The sequence below is a fragment of the Gorilla gorilla genome, chromosome X, assembly GCF_029281585.2.
Source record: "Gorilla gorilla gorilla isolate KB3781 chromosome X, NHGRI_mGorGor1-v2.1_pri, whole genome shotgun sequence".
Lineage (NCBI taxonomy): Eukaryota > Metazoa > Chordata > Mammalia > Primates > Hominidae > Gorilla > Gorilla gorilla.
The window spans coordinates 141894730-141913897 of record NC_073247.2 but is presented as its reverse complement, the minus strand read 5'-3'; the positions used below and the strand labels follow the sequence as shown (position 1 = coordinate 141913897).

At 46.4% G+C, this 19168-nt stretch overlaps 1 protein-coding gene across 1 annotated transcript; it reads right to left on the bottom strand.

The window, feature by feature from the left end:
• Positions 1–285: 285 nt before the first annotated feature.
• Positions 286–16513, bottom strand: RAB33A (RAB33A, member RAS oncogene family). The gene is made up of 2 exons (XM_004064846.4): positions 13659–16513; positions 286–872 (listed from the first exon to the last, which is right to left on the bottom strand). The coding sequence occupies exons 1-2, from the start codon at positions 13914–13916 to the stop codon at positions 417–419; spliced, it is 714 nt and encodes a 237-aa protein (XP_004064894.2). The 5' UTR covers positions 13917–16513; the 3' UTR covers positions 286–416.
• Positions 16514–19168: the final 2655 nt, after the last annotated feature.

Sequence of the window (19168 nt, the reverse complement as noted above, 5' to 3'; positions counted from 1 at the left end):
CCTTTCAAGACTTCTCTATCACTCCACCTGCACTTGCTCTCTAGAAAAACATATCTGGCCTGTGTCCCAACCCCACCGGGTGTTTCTGCCCACTGATTACACTGAGTGAGAGAATGAATTAGTCCTGAAGAAGTGACTCAAACGATGAGAATTTCAGAGAGCCTAGAAAGCTGGTAGGGAGTGTGCCACTGGCATGGAGAATATCACTCTAGTAGGGCAAACTGCCTGTTCTGCTCATCACAATCAGGAATGTCTTGGAGGAAAGCAAGACAAAAAGCCATGTGATAATCTATACAAATTTTATTTTGATATCAATTTGTATGGAAACAAGCAGGTGTCAGCATTATGCAGGCACAGAAAAAAGGGAAACAAAAAAACTCCAGTGATAATTTATCTTGTATTTATACCGTTTGGTTTCAACAAGGACAGGAAGCTTTACTGTTAGCTTCCTGTGGGAACTCCAGTTTCTGCACCTTCCCCTGCTGCCTCTCAGCATCACGATACAGCAGGGATTTCTGGGCCTTCAATCGGCAAGCCAAGCACATGAAAATCGACTCCACGTTCTGGCTCTCTTTGGGGTCCTTGGCCGATGTCTCAAACAAGAGCATGTTGTGGGCATCGGCAAATTTCAGGGCTAAGTTGGAGGGCACCTGGATCTGTTCCCTCAAGTCACACTTGTTGCCCACAAGCACTTTGGGGACTAGTGGGGGCACAGCATGCCCATTGCATTCTTGGATCCACATTTTGAGGTTGGTGAAAGATGTCATCTTGGTGACGTCATAGACGAAGACCACGGCATGTACATTGCGGTAGTAATGCTCGACCATGCTTTTGCGGAAACGTTCCTGACCTGCTGTGTCCCACACCTGAACCTGGAAGATACAAAAACCCAAAGGGGGAGTCAGAAAAGGGAACATGAACAGAGAGGAGAAAACATGGTTCTGTAGCACTATAAAAATGAAGTGACAGGACGGGTGCGGTGGCTCACGCCTATAATCCCAGCACTTTGGGAAGCTGAGGCGGGCAGATCACCTGAGGTCGGGAATTTGAGACCAGCCTGACCAACATGGAGAAACCTCAACTCTACTAAAAATACAAAATTAGCCGGGCATGGTGGTGCATGCCTGTAATCCCAGCTACGGGGGAGGCTGAGGCAGGAGAATTGCTTGAACCAGGGAGTCGGAGGTTGCAGTGAGCCGAGATCACGCCATTGCACTCCAGCCTGGGCAAAAAGAGCAAAACTCCATTTCAAAAAAAAAAAAAAAAAAAAAAAGTGACAAGCCGTGACACAGGAAGTGGTTCTTTGACAGATGAGCAGAATGGACTTATCAAAGCATAAAGAGAAGTTTCAGGATTTGTCAAGTTTTTCTTAAGATTGTTAACTGAAAATCTTGAGTTGAAAAAAATCTTAAGATTTTTAGTTGAAAAACTGGATGTAAATTGGTCAACTTTTCTGGAGAGCAATTTGGCAATATTATCAAGAACCTCAAAAATGTTCATAACTCTTAGGACCTGAAATCTCACTTCCAGAAATCTATACAAAAGAAATAGGGATGTGGTCAAAATTTTGTACTAATATCTTACAGTGTTATTTAGAATTTTTTTTTTTTTGAGACCGTGTCTCACTCTGTCACCCAGGCTGGGGTGCAGTGGCGCCATCTCGGCTCACTGCAAGCTCCGCCTCCCAGGTTCACGCCATTCTCCTGCCTCAGCCTCCCAAGTAGCTGGGACCACAGGTGCTCGCCACCACGCCCAGCTAATTTTTTGTATTTTTAGTAGAGATGGGGTTTCACTGTGTTAGCCAGGATGGTCTCGATCTCCTGACCTCATGATCTGCCTGCCTCAGCCTCCCGAAGTGCTGGGATTACTGGCTTGAGCCACTGAGAATTTTTTTAAAACAGGAAAAACCTAAATGCTCATCAGAAAAGAAATAGCTAAAGTTCATGTCTATACAGTGGGGTCAGGTACAGTGGCTCATGCCTGTAATCCCAGCACTTTGGGAGGCTGAGGCGGGTGGATCATCTGAGGTCAGGAGTTCGAGACCAGCCTGGCCAACATGGTGAAATCCCATCTCTACTAGAAATACAAAAAAAATTAGCCAGGCCTGGTGGTGTGTACCTATAGTCCCAGCTACTCGGGAGGCTGAGACACAAGAATTGCTTGAACCCGGGAGGCAGTGGTTGCAGTAAGCCGAGATTGGGCCACTGCACTTCAGCCTGGGCAACACAGTGAGACTCCGTCTCAAAAAGAATAAATAAAAATGAAAATATATCTGTACAGTGGGATATTATGCAGCCATTAAAAATAATGTTTTCAAAGACTAAATTGTAAGAGAAACGCTCACAAAATACAAGTAAGTGAAAATGCAGAATACAGAATTTTTCTTTTTTCTTTTCTTTTCTTTTTTTTTTGAGATGGAATTTCGTTCCTCTTGCCCAGGCTAGAGTGAAACGGCACGATCTCGGCTCACTGCAACCTCTGCCACCTGGGTTCAAGCAATTCTCCCACCTCAGACTCCTGAGTAGCTGGGATTACAGGCATGTGCCACCACGCCCGGCTAATTTTGTATTTTTAGTAGAGACGGAGTTTCTCCATGTTGGTCAGGCTGGTCTTGAACTCCCGACCTCAGGTGATCCGCCTGCCTCGGCTTCCCAAAGAGCTGGGATTACAGGCATGAGCCACCACGCCCAGCCTCAAAAGTTTTCATATGCTATGGTCCCAATTTTTTTAAAAAACGTTAAACATAAACATATGCAAAGCACAGACTGGAAGTGTACACATCAGAACATTAATGGTTATTTATCAGCAATGAGACTATAGTGATATTTATTTTCTTCTTTTTAAATATTTTTCCATATTTTCTTCTACAAGTATGCATTACTTCAGGATTTATTTTTGTTTTTTGTTTTTTTTTTGAGATGGTGTTTCACTCTTGTCACCCAGGCTGGAGTGCAATGGCTTGATCTCAGCTCACTGCAACCTCCACCTCCCGAGTTCAAGCAATTCTCCTGCCTCAGCCTCCTGAGTAGCTGAGATTACAGGCGCCTGCCACCACGCCCAGCTAATTTTTGTATTTTTAGTAGAGACGGGGTTTCGCCATGTTGGCCAGGTTGGTCTTGAACTCCTGAACTCAGGTGATCCACCCGCCTCGGCCTCCCAAAGTGCTTTGGGAGCAAAGGGATTACAGGCATGAGCCACCACACCCGGCATTGCATTACTTTTTATTTAAAACTTTAAATATATATATATATACACACACACATATATGTTATATATATGTGTGTATATATGTTATATATATATTTGTGTATATATGTTGTATATTATACATAATATATGTTATATATAATATATGTTATATATTATATATAATATATGTTATATATGTTATATATTATATATAATATATGTTATATATTATATATAATATATGTTATATATGTTATATATTATATATAATATATGTTATATATAATATATGTTATATATGTTATATATATAATATATGTTATATATGTTATATATAATATATCTTATATATGTTATATATAATATATGTTATATATGTTATATATGTATGTTATATATAATATATGTTATATATATTATATATGCATGTTATATATATTATATATTATATATTACATATATGTAATATATAACATATATACGTTATATATAACATATGTTATATATATTACATATATGTTATATATAGTGTATGTATGTTATATATTACATATATATGTTATATATATTGTGTATATATGTTATATATATGTGTTTGTGTATATATATACATACACATATATAATATATGTATGTATATATAAATATATATTTTTTTTTGTAGAGACAGAATCTTGTTATGTTGCCTAGGCTAGTCTCGAACTCTTGGCCTCAAGCAATCCTCCTGCCTCGGCCTCAAAATGTGCTGGGATTACAGGCATGAGCCACTAGCCTGAATAACTTTTTAAAGAAAACAAAGTTAGTATTAAAATCTCACCTTCAAGCCCTATTTATTTATTTATTTATTTATTATTTTGAGATGAGAGTCTTGTTCTGTCGCCCAGGCTGGAGTGCAGTGGTGCGATCTCAGCTCACTGCAACCTCCACATCCCGGGTTCAAGAGATTCTACCACTTCAGCCTTCTGAGGAGCTGGGATTACAGTCGTGCGCCACCATGCCCAGCTAATTTTTGTATTTTTAGTAGAGATGGGGTTTCACCATGTTGGCCAGGCTAGTCTTGAATTCCTGACCTCAAATGATCGAGCCTCCCAAAGTGCTGGGATTACAGGCGTGAGCCACCATGCCCAGCCTCCAATTTATTTTTAAGTTCACTTTTTGGTTATGTAAAAGGTAACTTAATTCACTGGATTTTTCTTCTGTATCTCAGCTTTTGGGATAAAGGCCAAATTATGAAGAAAAAAGCTGCTATCTGTGACATATGCAAAGACATAACTCCCAGGAGATATACATTCAGCCCAATCTATTTCCCTTTATATATCCAACGTCTTGCACAAGGGAGATTCATGCTCAGAATGATGGTCCCAAGGCCCTATACAATTCTCAGTTATCAAAGAAAATTTGATTATGGCCACTAATTGACTGCTATGGCTCTTAAAACGAAGTATAGCCTTTATTTGGAGTTAGCAGTCAGTAAGTATAATCTAGTAAATATAATTGAATCTGTCGGCTGAGTGAAGATTTTACAGGGCCCTAGAGTCATCATTCGGAATATCAGTTTTCATTGTCCAGGCTCCCCGTCATCTCCCTCTATTGACACAGCTTCCAAGTTCCTCTGGCAAGACCTTCAGATTGAACCCTTCTTCTATTCTGATTTCTGTGTCCCTCGGCCCTCGGCCAGCCTCTCCTCTCCTCACTCCTGGACTAGAGCAAAGTATTTTGGATTGTGGATGTTTCCATTGCAGGGTCTCCTGAACACTGCTCGCTTGCTTGCTTTTTTTTTTTTTTGAGATGGACTGTTGCTCTGTTGCCCAGGCTGGAGTGCAGTGGTGCAATCTCAGCTCACTGCAACCTCCACCTCCCAGGTTCAAGCGATTCTCCTGCCTCAGCCTCCCAAGTAGCTGGGATAACAGGCGTGTGCCACTGCGCCTGGCTAATTTTTGTATTTTTAGTAGAGACGGGGTTTTGCCGTGTTGGCCAGGCTGGTCTCGAACTCCTGACCTTAGGTAACAAAAAAGTGAACTTAAAAATAAATTGGAGGCCAGGCACGGTGGCTCACGCCTGTAATCCCAGCACTTTGGGAGGCCGAGGCGGGCGGATCACGAGATCAGGAGATCGAGACCATACTGGCTAACACAGTTAAACCCCGTCTCTACCAAAAAATACAAAAAAATTAGCTGGGTGTGGTGGCAGGCGCCTGTAGTCCCAGCTACTCGGGAGGCTGAGGCCAGAGAATGGCATGAGCCCGGAAGACGGAGCTTGCAGTGAGCCGAGATGGTGCCACAGCACTCCAGCCTGGGCAACAGAGCTAAACTCCAGCTCAAAATAAAAAATAAATAAATAAAAATAAATTGGAGTCTGAGTATAGTGGCTCACTCCTGTAATCCCAGCACGTTGGGAGGCCCAATCACTGCCGATCCACCTGCCTCAGCCCCTGAAAGTGCTGGGATTACAGGCGTGAGCCCCAGTGCCCGATCTCTGAATACTGGCTTTCTGACTAGCTTTACTCAATCCCTGCTTGTATCAGCATGCCATTCACCTCTTCAGGAAACTACTGCAGCCCTCTACTGTATGTGGCATCACATGGATTCCACATGTGGAATTCTGTCTGCCATAATTTGACCCTTCCCAACCTCGTTTCAAACTACTCAGCTACACCTGGTTGATTCCCTCCTCTGTACTTTGGGTCGTGCTAGTCCACTCCTCCCCTATAGAATCAGCTGCCCTCTCATTGCCCTATCCAAATCTCACCCATTCTTCAAGGTTAAGCTCATGCCTCAGGCTTCTTCCTCAAACCTTCGCCAACTTCCCTTCAATTCTCTTTTCTTAGGAATCTCTGTTGCACTTTGAGTCTGCATCATACCATTTTGAATAGATTTATGTTTTCTAATTGTCTCGTCAGTGCTCTTGGCATCTCTCCAGCAAGACTGTAAGCAGTCTTTTTCTGCATCAGACCACACTCGTCACTGAGGTTGTCATCATCATCATTATCAGCAGCAGACACATTATCAAAAGGCAGTGATGGCCTGAACCACTAAAACTACAAGCAGTCTGGCATCCTAGATATGTGCCAAGGCGATTTCAGAGAGAACGTCTGACTGTGATCACACAGAAAAAACATAAGTCCTCAAAGACTGATTTGCTTCTGCAAGCAAGAGACAGAAAATATTTTCATTTCTTCCACCTCTCCGTGGTGTTCCGAACAGGAAGAAAGGGAGAGCAGACCACAGGAGGAATGGAGGTCAGTAGGAAGACAGCAGGCATAGCCCAGGAATATCATTACCACTTGGCTCCTGATCCCCACTCCCCCCACCCCCCAGGAGTCTTCACTCTTGCCTTTTGCCTCTGAAGAAGGCTGAATCCCTACCAGCCCTCAAGCATGTGGCAGATGCTTTAACACCATGAGCTCAGGACTCTAAAAATACCTGCCACTAGCAGGAACACGGGTGGGAGTGTGTGAGGTGTTTGAGGCTGAGTGAGGTTGGCCATTTGGCTTTTCTTTGGCTTCATAATTGCGTATGCCGCCCAAATTGCCGGAACTGCCAGGAGGGCCCTCTCTGCTGGAGACCTCCTCTGTCTTTCCAACGCTATTGGGAGCCTTGAAGCTTTTATTTGGAGGCTCCGAATTTAAACTGCAGGCACTGCTCCCTTCCAGCTCTTTGTAAACCCCACCCTGAGTTCTTTGCAGACGTGTCTGTCGTGAGAGGGGAGCCAGGAAGCAGGCTGCTCGCAGCAGAAAATAGAAGAACCAGTGGTGTGGCCTCAGAACCATCAGAAAGGAAGATCACAGCAGGCAGGCTCCCTAAACACATGAAATGATCTCATTAAAAAAAAAAAAATCGCCGGGCGCGGTGGCTCACGCCTGTAATCCCAGCACTTTGGGAGGCCGAGGCAGGTGGATCACAAGATCAGGAGATCGAGACCATCCTGGCTAACGCGGTGAAACCCTGTCTCTACTAAAAAATACAAAAAATTAGCTGGGCGTGGTGGTGGACGCCTGTAGTCCCAGCTACTCGGGGGGCTGACCAGGAGAATGGCGTGAACCCGGGAGGCGGAGCTTGCAGTGAGTCGAGATCGCGCCACTGCACTCCAGCCTGGGCGACAGAGCAAGACTCCGTCTCAAAAATAAATAAATAAATTAATTAATTAATTAAAAAAAATCAGACAGGGTCTCACTCAGTCACCCAGGTTGGAGTGCAGTGGCATGATCTCGGCTCATTGCAGCCTCAACTTCCCCAGGCTCAGGTGATCCTCCCACCTTGGCCTCCCGAGTAGCTGGGACTACAGGCATGCACCACCACACCCGGCTAATTTTAGTATTTTTTGTAGAGGTGGGGTTTCCCCATGTTGCCCAGTCTGGTCTCAAATTCCTAGGCTCAAGTGATCTGCCCGCCTGGGCCTCCCAAAGTGCTGGGACTCTAGGTGTAAGCCACGACGCCTGGTCTCTTTCTCTCTCTCTCTCTCTCTCTCTCTTTTCCAGACAAGATCTCATTGTGTCACCCAGGCTGGAGTGCAGCAGTGCAATCATGGCTCACTGCAGCCTCAACCTCCTAGGTGCAAGCAATCCTCCCTCTTCAGCCTTCCGAGTAGCTGGGACTACAGGCACGCACCAGCACACCCAACTAATTTTCATATTTTTTTTATTTCATAGAGATGGGGTCCTCCTTATGTTGCCCAGGCTGGTCTGGATCTCCTGGGCTCAAGCAATCATCCTGCCTCGGCCTCCCAAAGTGCTGGCGAGCCACCTTACCTAGCAGTGATCTCATTTTGTTTGAGAGTTAGGTGTTCCTTTCTCAGCATCTTCATAAACCCCTGGCCCCCGCCAAGCAGTGAAAGCATCTCCTTCCTCTTTTGCAGCTGCCTCTCCTCTCACCCTTTCCTCCTTTCCTGTGGGCACCATATCCATACAGTGGATGGGGGTGAAGACTGCCTCTTAGCCACATACATGTACCCCAGATCCTTGTTTCTGTCAGATGGCCAATGGGGTATAGTGGAGTCAAATCAACTTGGGTGCAGATCTCGGCCCAAGTCATGTTAGTACATGACTTGTTAGGTGTCCTTAGATAAGTTAGGTGTCCTTAGGTAAGTTACTTTCTCTGTCTTCAGTGTCCTCATCTGGAAAGTGATGATAACAATAGTAATCAGGTAGGGATGCTATGAGGATTAGTAGTCCTTGTAAGTACATGACCCAGTGCCTAATATACACTCTCCCTTCTTTCCATGGCCTGAAACCTCCGCCATTAAGTCTAGATGGGCAACAACTTGAGCAAGCACTGTTGGAAAGGCAGCAAGCATCCCAGCTCTTCTGCTCAGAAGCTGAGTAAATGCCAGACAAGTCTTTTAACCTCCCTGAACTGAGCCTTGTTTTTCTCATCTCTACAATGGGACCTTGATCCTCCTATGGTTGCTGGGATGATCCAGTGAAATAACACATGAGAAAGGACTTTTGGAAATGTCAAGCACTCTGCAAATATTAGTTGTTGCTCTGGTCTCAGAAAGGCCATCAAGCCCTCTCCTATCGGTATGGTTCCTTGGGTCCATTGGTCTCTCATCCTGGAAATCACAGAAAGCTTGGCTTCTCGAAGGTGAGACAGAGCTAAAGGCCATCCAGTGGGGAGGGGGTGGAGAGAGGAATGCTGGCAACATGCCATGGGTGGCCGGGGGCAGGCCCGAACTGATGGGGTGCTGGAGGAGGATGGAGGGGCACAGCATGGGGAACTGCCAAAGAGATATCTAACCTTTTGAACTATTTTCTGGGTGAGCTTCAGCAAGCCCCCAACCCCCTGCATGTGCTCTTAGCTGACAGGGGGATTTCTTTTCCCTAGGAAACATTAACTGGCATCTTTCTATAGATGACACATGAATGTGCTTTTGTTGGAGGCCGATGGGGGAGGGTAGAAGTGCAAAAAAAGGAGACAAATACATCTGTAACCTTTGGAGCATGCCCCAGTGGATGATGGGAAAAGTTTAAAAGAAACCTGTTTTCAACTAGCTGGACTGTCCCATCTGCATCTAAGATCCACACACAAAGCTGACACAGAGAATGGCAAAGGAGGACAGAGACAAAGAGAAACTCACACACAGAAAGAAGCAGCAAGGGAGACAGAGAAACTCACACTGATGGATAATTAACCATTAAGCTAACTGGCAGAAGATAGAAGCTCAGAAGCCCTAAGGAAGAAATGATGTCATTCTGACTGCAGGCAGCTTCCAAGGAACACTTAGCTCAGCCTCCATCCACTTGATAATGTAACACAGGAAGGTATTTTTTCCCCCAGTGATCAGTAGAGGAACAGAAACTCACAGTCCTGAGCTGTACCTGCCCATAGCCACAGCTGACCTGCAGTTTGTCTTGTCCCCAGCGCTGGGGCACAGGGAGTGCCCAGCCTGTAGGAGGAACCAAACTATTATAGACAGAAGTGCAGCTTCCATGCAAATATACAAAGAATGATTCAAAAATTAGTTTCTTAGCCTCCCCTCTACTACATACCCTCCCTCTCTACACACACACACACACACACCCCTATTCGGCATTTTCCAATGCATTTAGGAGACAGACTCAATAAATTTAGCTACATCTGTAGGTGACAGACACATCATAGTCATTAAGGGAAGCTCCACTCTTCCTTTGGGGGTTGGGGGATGCCTCCACCCTTCCTAGGCTTATGTCAGGAAAGACTGTCAGCTATCTCTTATGATGTCCCTCTGGATTCTTGTCATAGGTAGCCTTGTGGGTTGGATGGACCATGGAGCTAGGCTGGAGAGAGGATTTTGTGCCAGGCAGCATGATGTGTGGAAAGAGCACCAGAAAGGGAATTAGGAGACATGAGTTCTAGGCCTGGCCCTGTGTGATCTTGGGCAAGTCACTTTCCCTCTCTGAGTCTCAGTTTCCTATCTGCAAGAGGAGGACACTGGATTACAGAATCTGTAAAATCTCTTTTATCTCTGAACATTCTCTGCATCTCACACCTGAGTTGAGATAATCAAGATGCAAAAAGTAAACCCAGGGCTCCCGCCTGTAATCCCAGCACTTTGGGAGGTCGAGGCAGGTGGATCACCTGAGGTCAGGAGTTTGAGACCAGCCTGGCTAACATGGTGAAACCCCATCTCTACTAAAAATATAAAAATTAGCTGGGCATCATGGCAGGTGCCTATAATCCCAGCTACTCAGGAGGCTGAGGCAGGAGAACTGCTTGAACCCAGGAGGCCGAGGTTGCAGTGAGCTGAGATCGTGCCATTGCACTCCAGCTTGGGCAACAAGAGTGAAACTCCCTCTCAAAAAAAAAAAAAAAAAAAAAGTAAACCCAGTTGTGTTCTGTGTGTCCTGGATACAAATTGAAGGAGACATCTGAAAGGCTCCTGGGGGCCTTGGGCTATAACCCTAAGTCCCTGGACTAGAAGAAAGAGCAAGACTGGCTGCCTGGCATTCTATCTCCCTCTGTCAAACTCCCCCAATGTAGGGGACTGAATATTGCCCTGTAGAGTGAAATGCAGTGGTAAAGGGCATGGTCTCTGAATCTGGGTTGAAATCGTGGCCCTGTAACAGGAAAGGCAGGATAGTGAGGTGGCAAAGTGCTTGGGCTCAAGAGTCAAAGGCTGAAGCTCAGATCCATGTGCCACTGGGTTATTTCATCTCTCTTAGCCTCAGTCTCCTTATCTATAAAATGGGAATGATAACAATACTGCTGATTTCATAAAGCTGCTGTGAGGAGTAAATAAGATAATGCATGTAAAGTGCCTAGCCTGGGCTCTTTGCTTATTCAATACATAGTTACTATTATTATTATTATTATTGCCTACTCCTTGGAGGCTTTTCTTGATGTTCATACAATTGAGTTCATCAGGACTCAATTGTAAATGCTTTGATGGGGTGAGGGTGGGGAACATAATAATTGGAGACAGCAAATGGGGCTTCAATACCCTAGGGATGGCCTTGATAATTAATTACAGTGTGGCTCTAACTACACCAAATCAGTTGTCCCTAGCAGGGGTTCATGTATGTGCTACCCCGGGACACAGGCAGGCAGCCCAGAAGAGGCCACACCCTTGCTCTTAGACTGAGAAGAGCTGGCTGAGACCTCTCTACCACTCTCCTACAAGGGCTGGTATGTTACAGCCCAAAAGCCTTCTATTGCTGGCCATGGTCTAGGCCAGACCTCGGACTGTCACACTGGACTTTTCTCTCTCTCGCAAAGGATGAAGCCCTTGGCAGTCATCTCCAAGCATGGCTTTGGCATGTATTCCTTGAACAACTTCAGGCTAGCCAGAGTGCGAGGCCAAATCTTCTCTTATCTAGATCACGTGCTAGCCTCCAGGCTCTGCCATCTTCCCACAGACATGCTGGTCTCTCGCCTGCCAGCTCTGGTCCTGAGATTGCAGCAGCTTTACAAGAAGCAGGGTCACCATCTCCCCACTCCCACACGCCACTCTGAGCTCCTTCGGAATCTGCCCTCAGAGGACTCCTCCATGAGCAGTGTCACAAGGCTTTGTCCTCTTGAAAATATCATCTTCCCCAAAAAAGCCTGTATTAAGCACTTATCTGCACGTGGTGTTGTGCTGAGCTCTGTTTCTAGTGAGTCACACTGTCACAGGCTCTGCCCTCTGGGAAAAAGTCTGGAATCTTTGCCAGAGACTGTGAAGTCCAGTTTGGCTAAGTACTAGGGTGTTAGAAGAGAAGGAATAGTTTAAAAATTCCTTCAAGGCCACTGGGTGGTGACTCTTCCACTCGTGTTCATCCGTCAACCCTCACTTTCTAGCTTCTTCCTCCCTCCTTCTTTAGATTCCCAAACACTTCATTTTTTCCATCTAAATTTCAGATGGACTTATTTCCCACCTTTTAAATCCAGGGAACTCTTTGGCTCACTGTAGCACTTGATTTTAAGCAAATGGGAGCATTAGGTTTTTGAGGTTTAAGAGCCCATCTGTAAAGATATTTCTACTTTGGATTACAAAGGCATGTTTTAGAAATTCTAGAATCTTATAGCCTTACATTAAAGAAGCTAGACACACTAGAGGAAGTCTTAACCAAGCAAATGTCAACAGCCCCAGGAAAGGACAGAGACAGAAACCGCCTTTGACTTTAAAAGGAAATGTAGCACTTCCCTTCCAAAATGCAAGGGGCAAAAAAGATCACGATTTCAAAATAATGTTCTATCTTCCTACCCTGGGGCTCTCCCTTATCAGTACTGAGCTGTCCATCTTCCTGACATCTAGTGCGTTGGCCCAGTTTCTGAAGCCATTTTTAGAACACGTTCATTTTAATAATCAAGGAGTCAGGAGTCTCGCACAGTTTCAAGTGTTTCATCAGTTTCATCAGTTACTCAGCCCTTCTCTCCACGTCACTCAGAGGAGGGGCCTTGTGGTCACTTTGGCAGTTTGACCAGCAAGAAGGAGGCTTACTGTCACCCCTGACTCTGTCTAAGGTCCAACCATACGCTCAAGGAAAGGCCAGCTGTGAGCCTAGAGGAGTTGTGTTCAGTGATCCCAGTGCCTTTATAGAGGCCCCCCTCTGCTCCCCTGACACAAGAAGTTGCCCTTGTTATGTCCTCCCTCCCGCCATCCCCTGCACATTGACATATTCCTGTCATATCAGGTTTCTACCTTTTCTGAATTAAAGGTGAGCACAAATGGTCAGACAAGAATATTTGCACTTAGTCTATTACATAAACTCATGGAGGGGGAGGATTGAACATTCCCCTGGCCCTCGGTTAAGTCACTGCATTTTTACAAAGACCTGAAGACAATACCAACAGAATGAATAAGGAGCAGTTCATGTATTAGATACCCCAGACAAGTAAAGAAGATATCATTCCAGGGGGGCTGTTACAAAAAAACAAGTTTTGTCTATTACGAAGCGCTGGACCCTGCCTCAATTTCTTTAAAAGGGCTCATGGCTTTCTGCCAGAACCACCCCACTCCACCGCCATCTCAACTCAGCCCTAATCTTAACTATAAACTGCAATTTAAAATAAAGCAGCTTTTTCATTCTCCATGGATTTCCATCATTTCCTTCCCTCTAACGCCTTGAGGCTTAGCCAAAGTGGGGTTTTGCAGCCTATCGGCACCCAAGCGGTAGAAGAGACATCAGGATGTGTAAAGTGCTTTGGGATCCATCCCAGAGACTAGGACCCACAGATGCCTCCTGCCTCCCTCTGCCCACAGGTGCCGCTGCTCGGGGTAGGGGTCATGGATGGGAATCCAACATGCTTTTCCTGGCAGGACCTGTCTGTCAGGCAGGGGCTAAGGGTAAGAATGCAACCCCATTCTCAACCGCCCTAAAAAACTGAGTGAGGTGGGGACGGGGCCCCGCTGAGAGAGGTGAAAAGGGGTGAGGAGGAGCCGAAGGTCCTCGGCTCAGCAAGAGGCGAAACCGCCACGCGCTGGACGCTGGACGATGACAACCGCTAGAGCTATGCCTCGGGCGAGGTCCCCTCCCGGGTCCCACCCTTCCTGGACCTGACCCCCTGGATCACCTTGATCTTCTCGCCCTCGATTTCCACGGTCTTCTCCCTAAAGTCCACGCCGATGGTGGCTTCAGTCTTGTCTGGGAAGGTACCCCCGCAGAAGCGGAAGGTCAGGCAGGTCTTGCCCACGTTGGAGTCCCCAATCACGATTATTTTGAAGATGCGAATCTGCACGTACTGGTCCAGCGACGAGTCGAGCTCCAGGGACGCCAGACCGGCGGCCGAGGCGGGCTGCAGGCTCCCATGGCCCAGGATGGGCTGCGCCATCTCCCCCGGACCGAACCGGGGCCCCAACCCCCCTTGAGGGCTCCACACAAAGAGAACGTCCACGTTCGTGCGCTCGAGGCGAGCGAGCTCTGTGCGTGTGTGTGTGCGCGCGTGTGTGTCCGCCCGTGTGTGCGTGCGCCGGCACCGTGTGCCGGCACCGTGTGCGCGCGCGCGCGTGAAGGGGGTGCCTCTCACTCCGGGCCCCCCTCCTCCTCCTCCAGCGCACCCTCCTTGCAGCTCGGAGGCACCAACACAAAAGCCAGGGAGAGGAAGAGAGAGGGAGGAGAGTGGACGAGCCGCCAGCCTTCTGCCTGTGTGCGCCCTCGGACCGGATGCTCTAGCGAAGGACCCTACCGCGCTGCTCCAGCCGCCGCCGCGCCTCGGCCCACACCCTCCCCTGCCTGCATTCCCGGGACGGACCCGAGGGAAGAAGCCTCAGGAGGAAAGAGACGGGGTGGGGACAGCGGCACACGCCACCCCGGGATAGACTTCTTTCTCCTTGCCCTCGTTTATGTTATAGGTTTCGGGCTCCCCACCCCCACTGGCTCGAGCGCACGGGGTCAGCGGGCAGGGAGCACAGCTGGGGAGGACAAAGAGCTGCACCTTAAGACATCACTGGATCACTTCGGCCTCCCTGGAGCAACGCAACTCTGCGGGGATGGGGTGGGGGCGGAGGCACCTCTTTCACCTCGGGAGCAGCGGGCAGCTGAGCCGCGCCTTCCCGGTCCCCGCTACCCCGTCCCCTCTACCCCCACCCTCTACCCGACCCGCGCCTTGGGATAAAGGGATGCTCTGTCTTAATGAGTGAGCAGGTGCACTCGCGGGCCCCAGGCAGCCTGGGAGGCCGCTGCCAAGACAAGCAGTGGGTTGTCCGGGGCCTGTACAGCTGAGAGGAGGGAGCCAGCGGGCACGCGTGTGCGTGTGTAGGGGGTGTAACTGTTTCTGTCACAGACTTGCCAGATGTAGGGGGGCGCGTACCAGGCGCCAACATCCCCTTATCACACCACGAGCACCCATCCTCTGAATGTTCAGGAGAGCGGCTCCTATTGGCTGCCGCAGTCGGTTGTGTTTGGCTGGCCAATGGGGAAGGCCCGCCGCTGGAGAGGGCCACACAGAGGCTAGGAGAAGGGGGGAAGCTAGTGGTGGCAGTTCCAGCAAAAGGGGACTTTGTTTACGGGGCTAGCCATTACTGGCCCAGGTGGAGGATCTTGGGACAATGGCATAAGCTCCACAGTGCCTTCCATTCCCAAGCCCTCCATATAACCATAAGTCCCTCCAGAACGGTGGAGTTTCAGAGGGTGTTGGGAATCCCTAGGAGGGTTCACCTCCCCCTGCAGCTGAATGTAGAACAAAGTGGTTGGGTCTAATTTGCCAGAAGCCTAGATTATGCTTGGAAGATGATAAATGAACACAACCTCCTTACAGTATTAGGGGGCTGCTTCCCAAAGCTTACTAATCATCACACACATCTTGGTCAAGACCAGTATTCCCTCTCCCTAAAGTCATTCGCGGGTTCAGAATTTGTTTGAAATCGACTTTACTGGGGGTACAATTTACATACGATAAAGTGCACCCATTTGTTTCTTTTAAGACTTTACCTCTCCCCCTACATATTTCATAAGCTAAGGTAACACTGACACATGTCACTAGCACTGACTCGTGAGTTATTGCTAATGCCATCAAGGTCAGGGATTCAAACAGCACAGTTGAGCTGCCATCTTATTTGGGAGGTTGAGCTGCAGGAAGAGACAAACATGACCAAATCCATTTCTGCTGAGAGAAAAACAATTCAGTGCATCAGTGATATACCTGAAAGCAAATTGGAATGTGACTACTCAAGGACTTCCAAGTTACTCAGAATGGCGTCTTCCAGTTAATAAGTTTATTAGCTGAGCTAGCAGATATATTTACAGCTAACCCTTTTATCATATATGTGGGTCGCCCATTTCTAAAACCCTACATTATACTACTCAGCATTAAAACTACCCAGATAAGGATTTCATCTTAGTTGGCTAATCCAAAATCATCCTTATGAATACCAATTTTCATTGTATTATGTATCAATCATCATTGTACAGTATTTTTGGTTTTGATTAGTCTGATGCCTAGTTTGCTGGATCGTTCCCCTCTGTATTGGAAGTTAATGCCCCTGATGATCTTTATCTACAGAATAGCTTTAAGGTGGAGAGGGGTAACTATTAATTAGGTACATCCTGTACACAAAGTAGAAAGGGGCTTTGCCCTTTGCCAATTCACAGCTAGAATTAATGCTAACTTCCTGAGAGATATTAAAAAAACATATGTACATAATAAGATTATTTCAATGTAAGCTTCTAGCAAAAACTTGTCACTGAGTCTACTTTTGTAAGGAAGAAACTTTGATTTCTGAAAATATGATATCTCAAAATGGGCTTCTTGCCCTAATAAAAGGTGTCTGTTACTTCTGTGGGGTGAGACTTTGGGGGATTTCCACTTATATTTTTTGGAATTAATTCAATGAGTATATATTGCTTTTGAAAAAAGATAAAAATATAATTTTTAATTAAAAGGACAGGAAAACTACCTTATTGTACCTATTGTAAAAAAATTAAATGTACTGTACAATGCCCTTTGTGTTAATTGTGCATTATTAAATTACTGACTTTCAAATACATGCAGTTGTTTTCATAGGTACCTGATTATCATGATTTTGACAGTGTTTTCCAGTCTCTTTTGCCATCAGATATAATTAACTTTGTATTTAATCAATCCATGATTATTGGTTTTTACAAATATCAGTAAAAATCAATGCAAGGCTGTTAAAATATTAAGTAAATATAAATAATTTTTACCTTACTTTGGAATTGATATTTTTTTTTTTTTTTTTTGAGATGGAGTCTCGCTCTGTCACCCAGGCTGGAGTGCAGTGACACAATCTCGGCTCACTGCAAGCTCCGCCTCCCAGGTTCATGCCATTCTCCTGCCTCAGCCTCCCAAGTAGCTGGGACTACAGGCGCCCGCCACCACACCTGGCTAATTTTTTTGTATTTTTAGTAGAGACGGGGTTTCACTGTGTTAGCCAGGCTGGTCTCGATCTCTGGACCTCGTGATCCGCCCGCCTTGGCCTCCCAAAGTGCTGAGATTACAGGCATGAGCCACCGTGCCCGGCCTGGAATTGATACTTTCAATATTTATCCCCTGGCCTAAAGTGATCCACCCTCCTCGGCCTCCCAAAGTGCTGGGATTACAGGCATGAGCCACAGAGCCTGACCACATTTTCAATATTTATCCAAAGGAGCTCTAGATAAAATGTCACCCATTGCCTGCACTTCTGAACACTGATCTACTTTGCTTAATGGGTAAGGGAGCCCTGGATCATCTTCACCACATAATGACTACTTCCTAGGCCTGGCACAGTGGCTCACACGTGTAATCCCAACACTTTGAGAGGCTGAGGCGGCAGGATTGCTTGAGCCCAGGAGTTCAAGACCAGCCTGGGCAACGTAATGAGACTGTCTCTTAAAGAAAACCAAAAAACAAAACTACTTCCTGGGTTAAACTTCATAAAAGTGTGTCTTTGTAGGCCGGGCGAGGTGGCTCATGCCTGTAATCCAAGCACTTTGGGAGGCCAAGGCGGGCGATCACCTGAGATCAGGAGTTCAAGACCAGCCTGGACAACATGGTGGAACCCCGTCTCTACTAAAAATAGAAAAATTAGCTGGGCGCGGTGGCATGTGCCTGTAATCCCAGCTACTCGGGAGGCTGAGGCAGGAGAATTGCTTGAACCTGGGAGGCAGAAGTTGCAGTGAGCCGAGATCCTGCCACTGCACTCCAGCCTGGGTGACAAAGGGAGACTCCATCTCAAGGAAAAAAAAAAAAAAGAGTATCTTTGTAATTTCTTTCTTTTTCTTTTTTGAAATAGGGTCTCGCTCTGTCATCCAGGCTGGAGTGCATGGGACCAATCACTGCTCACTGCAGTCTCGATCTCCTGGGCTCAAGTGATCCTCCCATCTCAGCCTCCTGAGTAGCTGGAACCACAGGCACATACCACCACGCCTGGCTAATTAAAAAAAAAAAAAATGGTAGAGATGAGGTCTCATTATGTGCTCAGGCTGGTCTGGAACTCCTGGCCTCAAACAATCTTCCCACTCGTCCTCCCAAAGTACTGGGATTACAGGCATGAGCCACTGCACCCGGCCCTGTAATTTCATTCTCTATCCCCATTCCACCAAAAAAAAAAAAAAAAAAAGTAACTTCATTACCTCCAAAGTTAGGGCCCAACTCTTGCCAGTTCAAATCTGGCCCCCCACCATACTTGCCTGTCTTTATCACTACTTCTTTTTTTTTTTTTCTTTTTGGAGACAGTCTTGCTCCATCATCCAGGCTGGAGTGCAGTGGCACAATCTTGGCTCACTGCAGCCTCCACCTGGCAGGTTCAAACGATTCTCCTGCCTCAGTCTCCCTAGTAGCTGGGATTACAGGCGCATGCCATGGCGCCCGGCTAATTTTTGGATTTTTTGTAGAGACGGGGTTTCACCATGTTGGCCAGACTGGTCTTAAACTCCTGACCTAAAGTGATTCACCCGCCTAGGCCTCCCAAAGTGCTGGGATTACAGGCATGAGCCACGGAGCCTGACCACATCACTACTTCTTAGTATGTACTCTCTATCATTGTCCCCCGAAAATGTGCTGGGTTTTGGTTTTTTAAAACAGTTCCAAGCCTTTTCATTTAACAAACAGCATGGTGCTTCCTCTAAGACACTTTACAAATATTAGCTCATTTAGTCTTCCGAACACCCTCGTGAGATTTGTAGATGAGGAAAATGAGGCACAATTAAGTAACTTGCCCAGGTGGCAGAGCCAGGATTCAATCTGGGTTGGTCTGGATCCAAGGTCAACATGTTTAACAATGAAAAATGTTATCTTTGGTCCGAAAGTATTCACCATCTGAAATATCATTCCTTTTCCTCCACTATTTGAATTTTACTACTTATCCTTCAAGACACAACTCAAATAACTTCTTATATGAAGTTCTACCATAGCGATTCCATCCCATAGTCTTCTCTCTTGCTCTGTCCGGCACTACACCAGACATTATTTCAATGACCGGTATATGTCATCTCCCCAACTAGACAGTGGCCACTTCCTATATAGATGCTATGTCCAAATAAACCCATTGTAAACTGAAAATATCGTAAGTCGAAACTGCATTTAATACCCTGATAAACCCATCATAAAGTCAAAAAACCGTAAGTTGAACCATGCTTAAGTCC

What these genes read in the sequence shown, in the direction of transcription:
- RAB33A (XM_004064846.4), bottom strand. Translation starts at nt 13,916, where the DNA reads ATGGCGCAGCCCATCCTGGGCCATGGGAGCCTGCAGCCCGCCTCGGCC. An exon ending in TCGAGGGCGAGAAGATCAAG is followed by an intron (nt 873 to 13,658) that starts GTGATCCAGGGG and finishes TGTATCTTCCAG; the next exon opens with GTTCAGGTGTGGGACACAGC.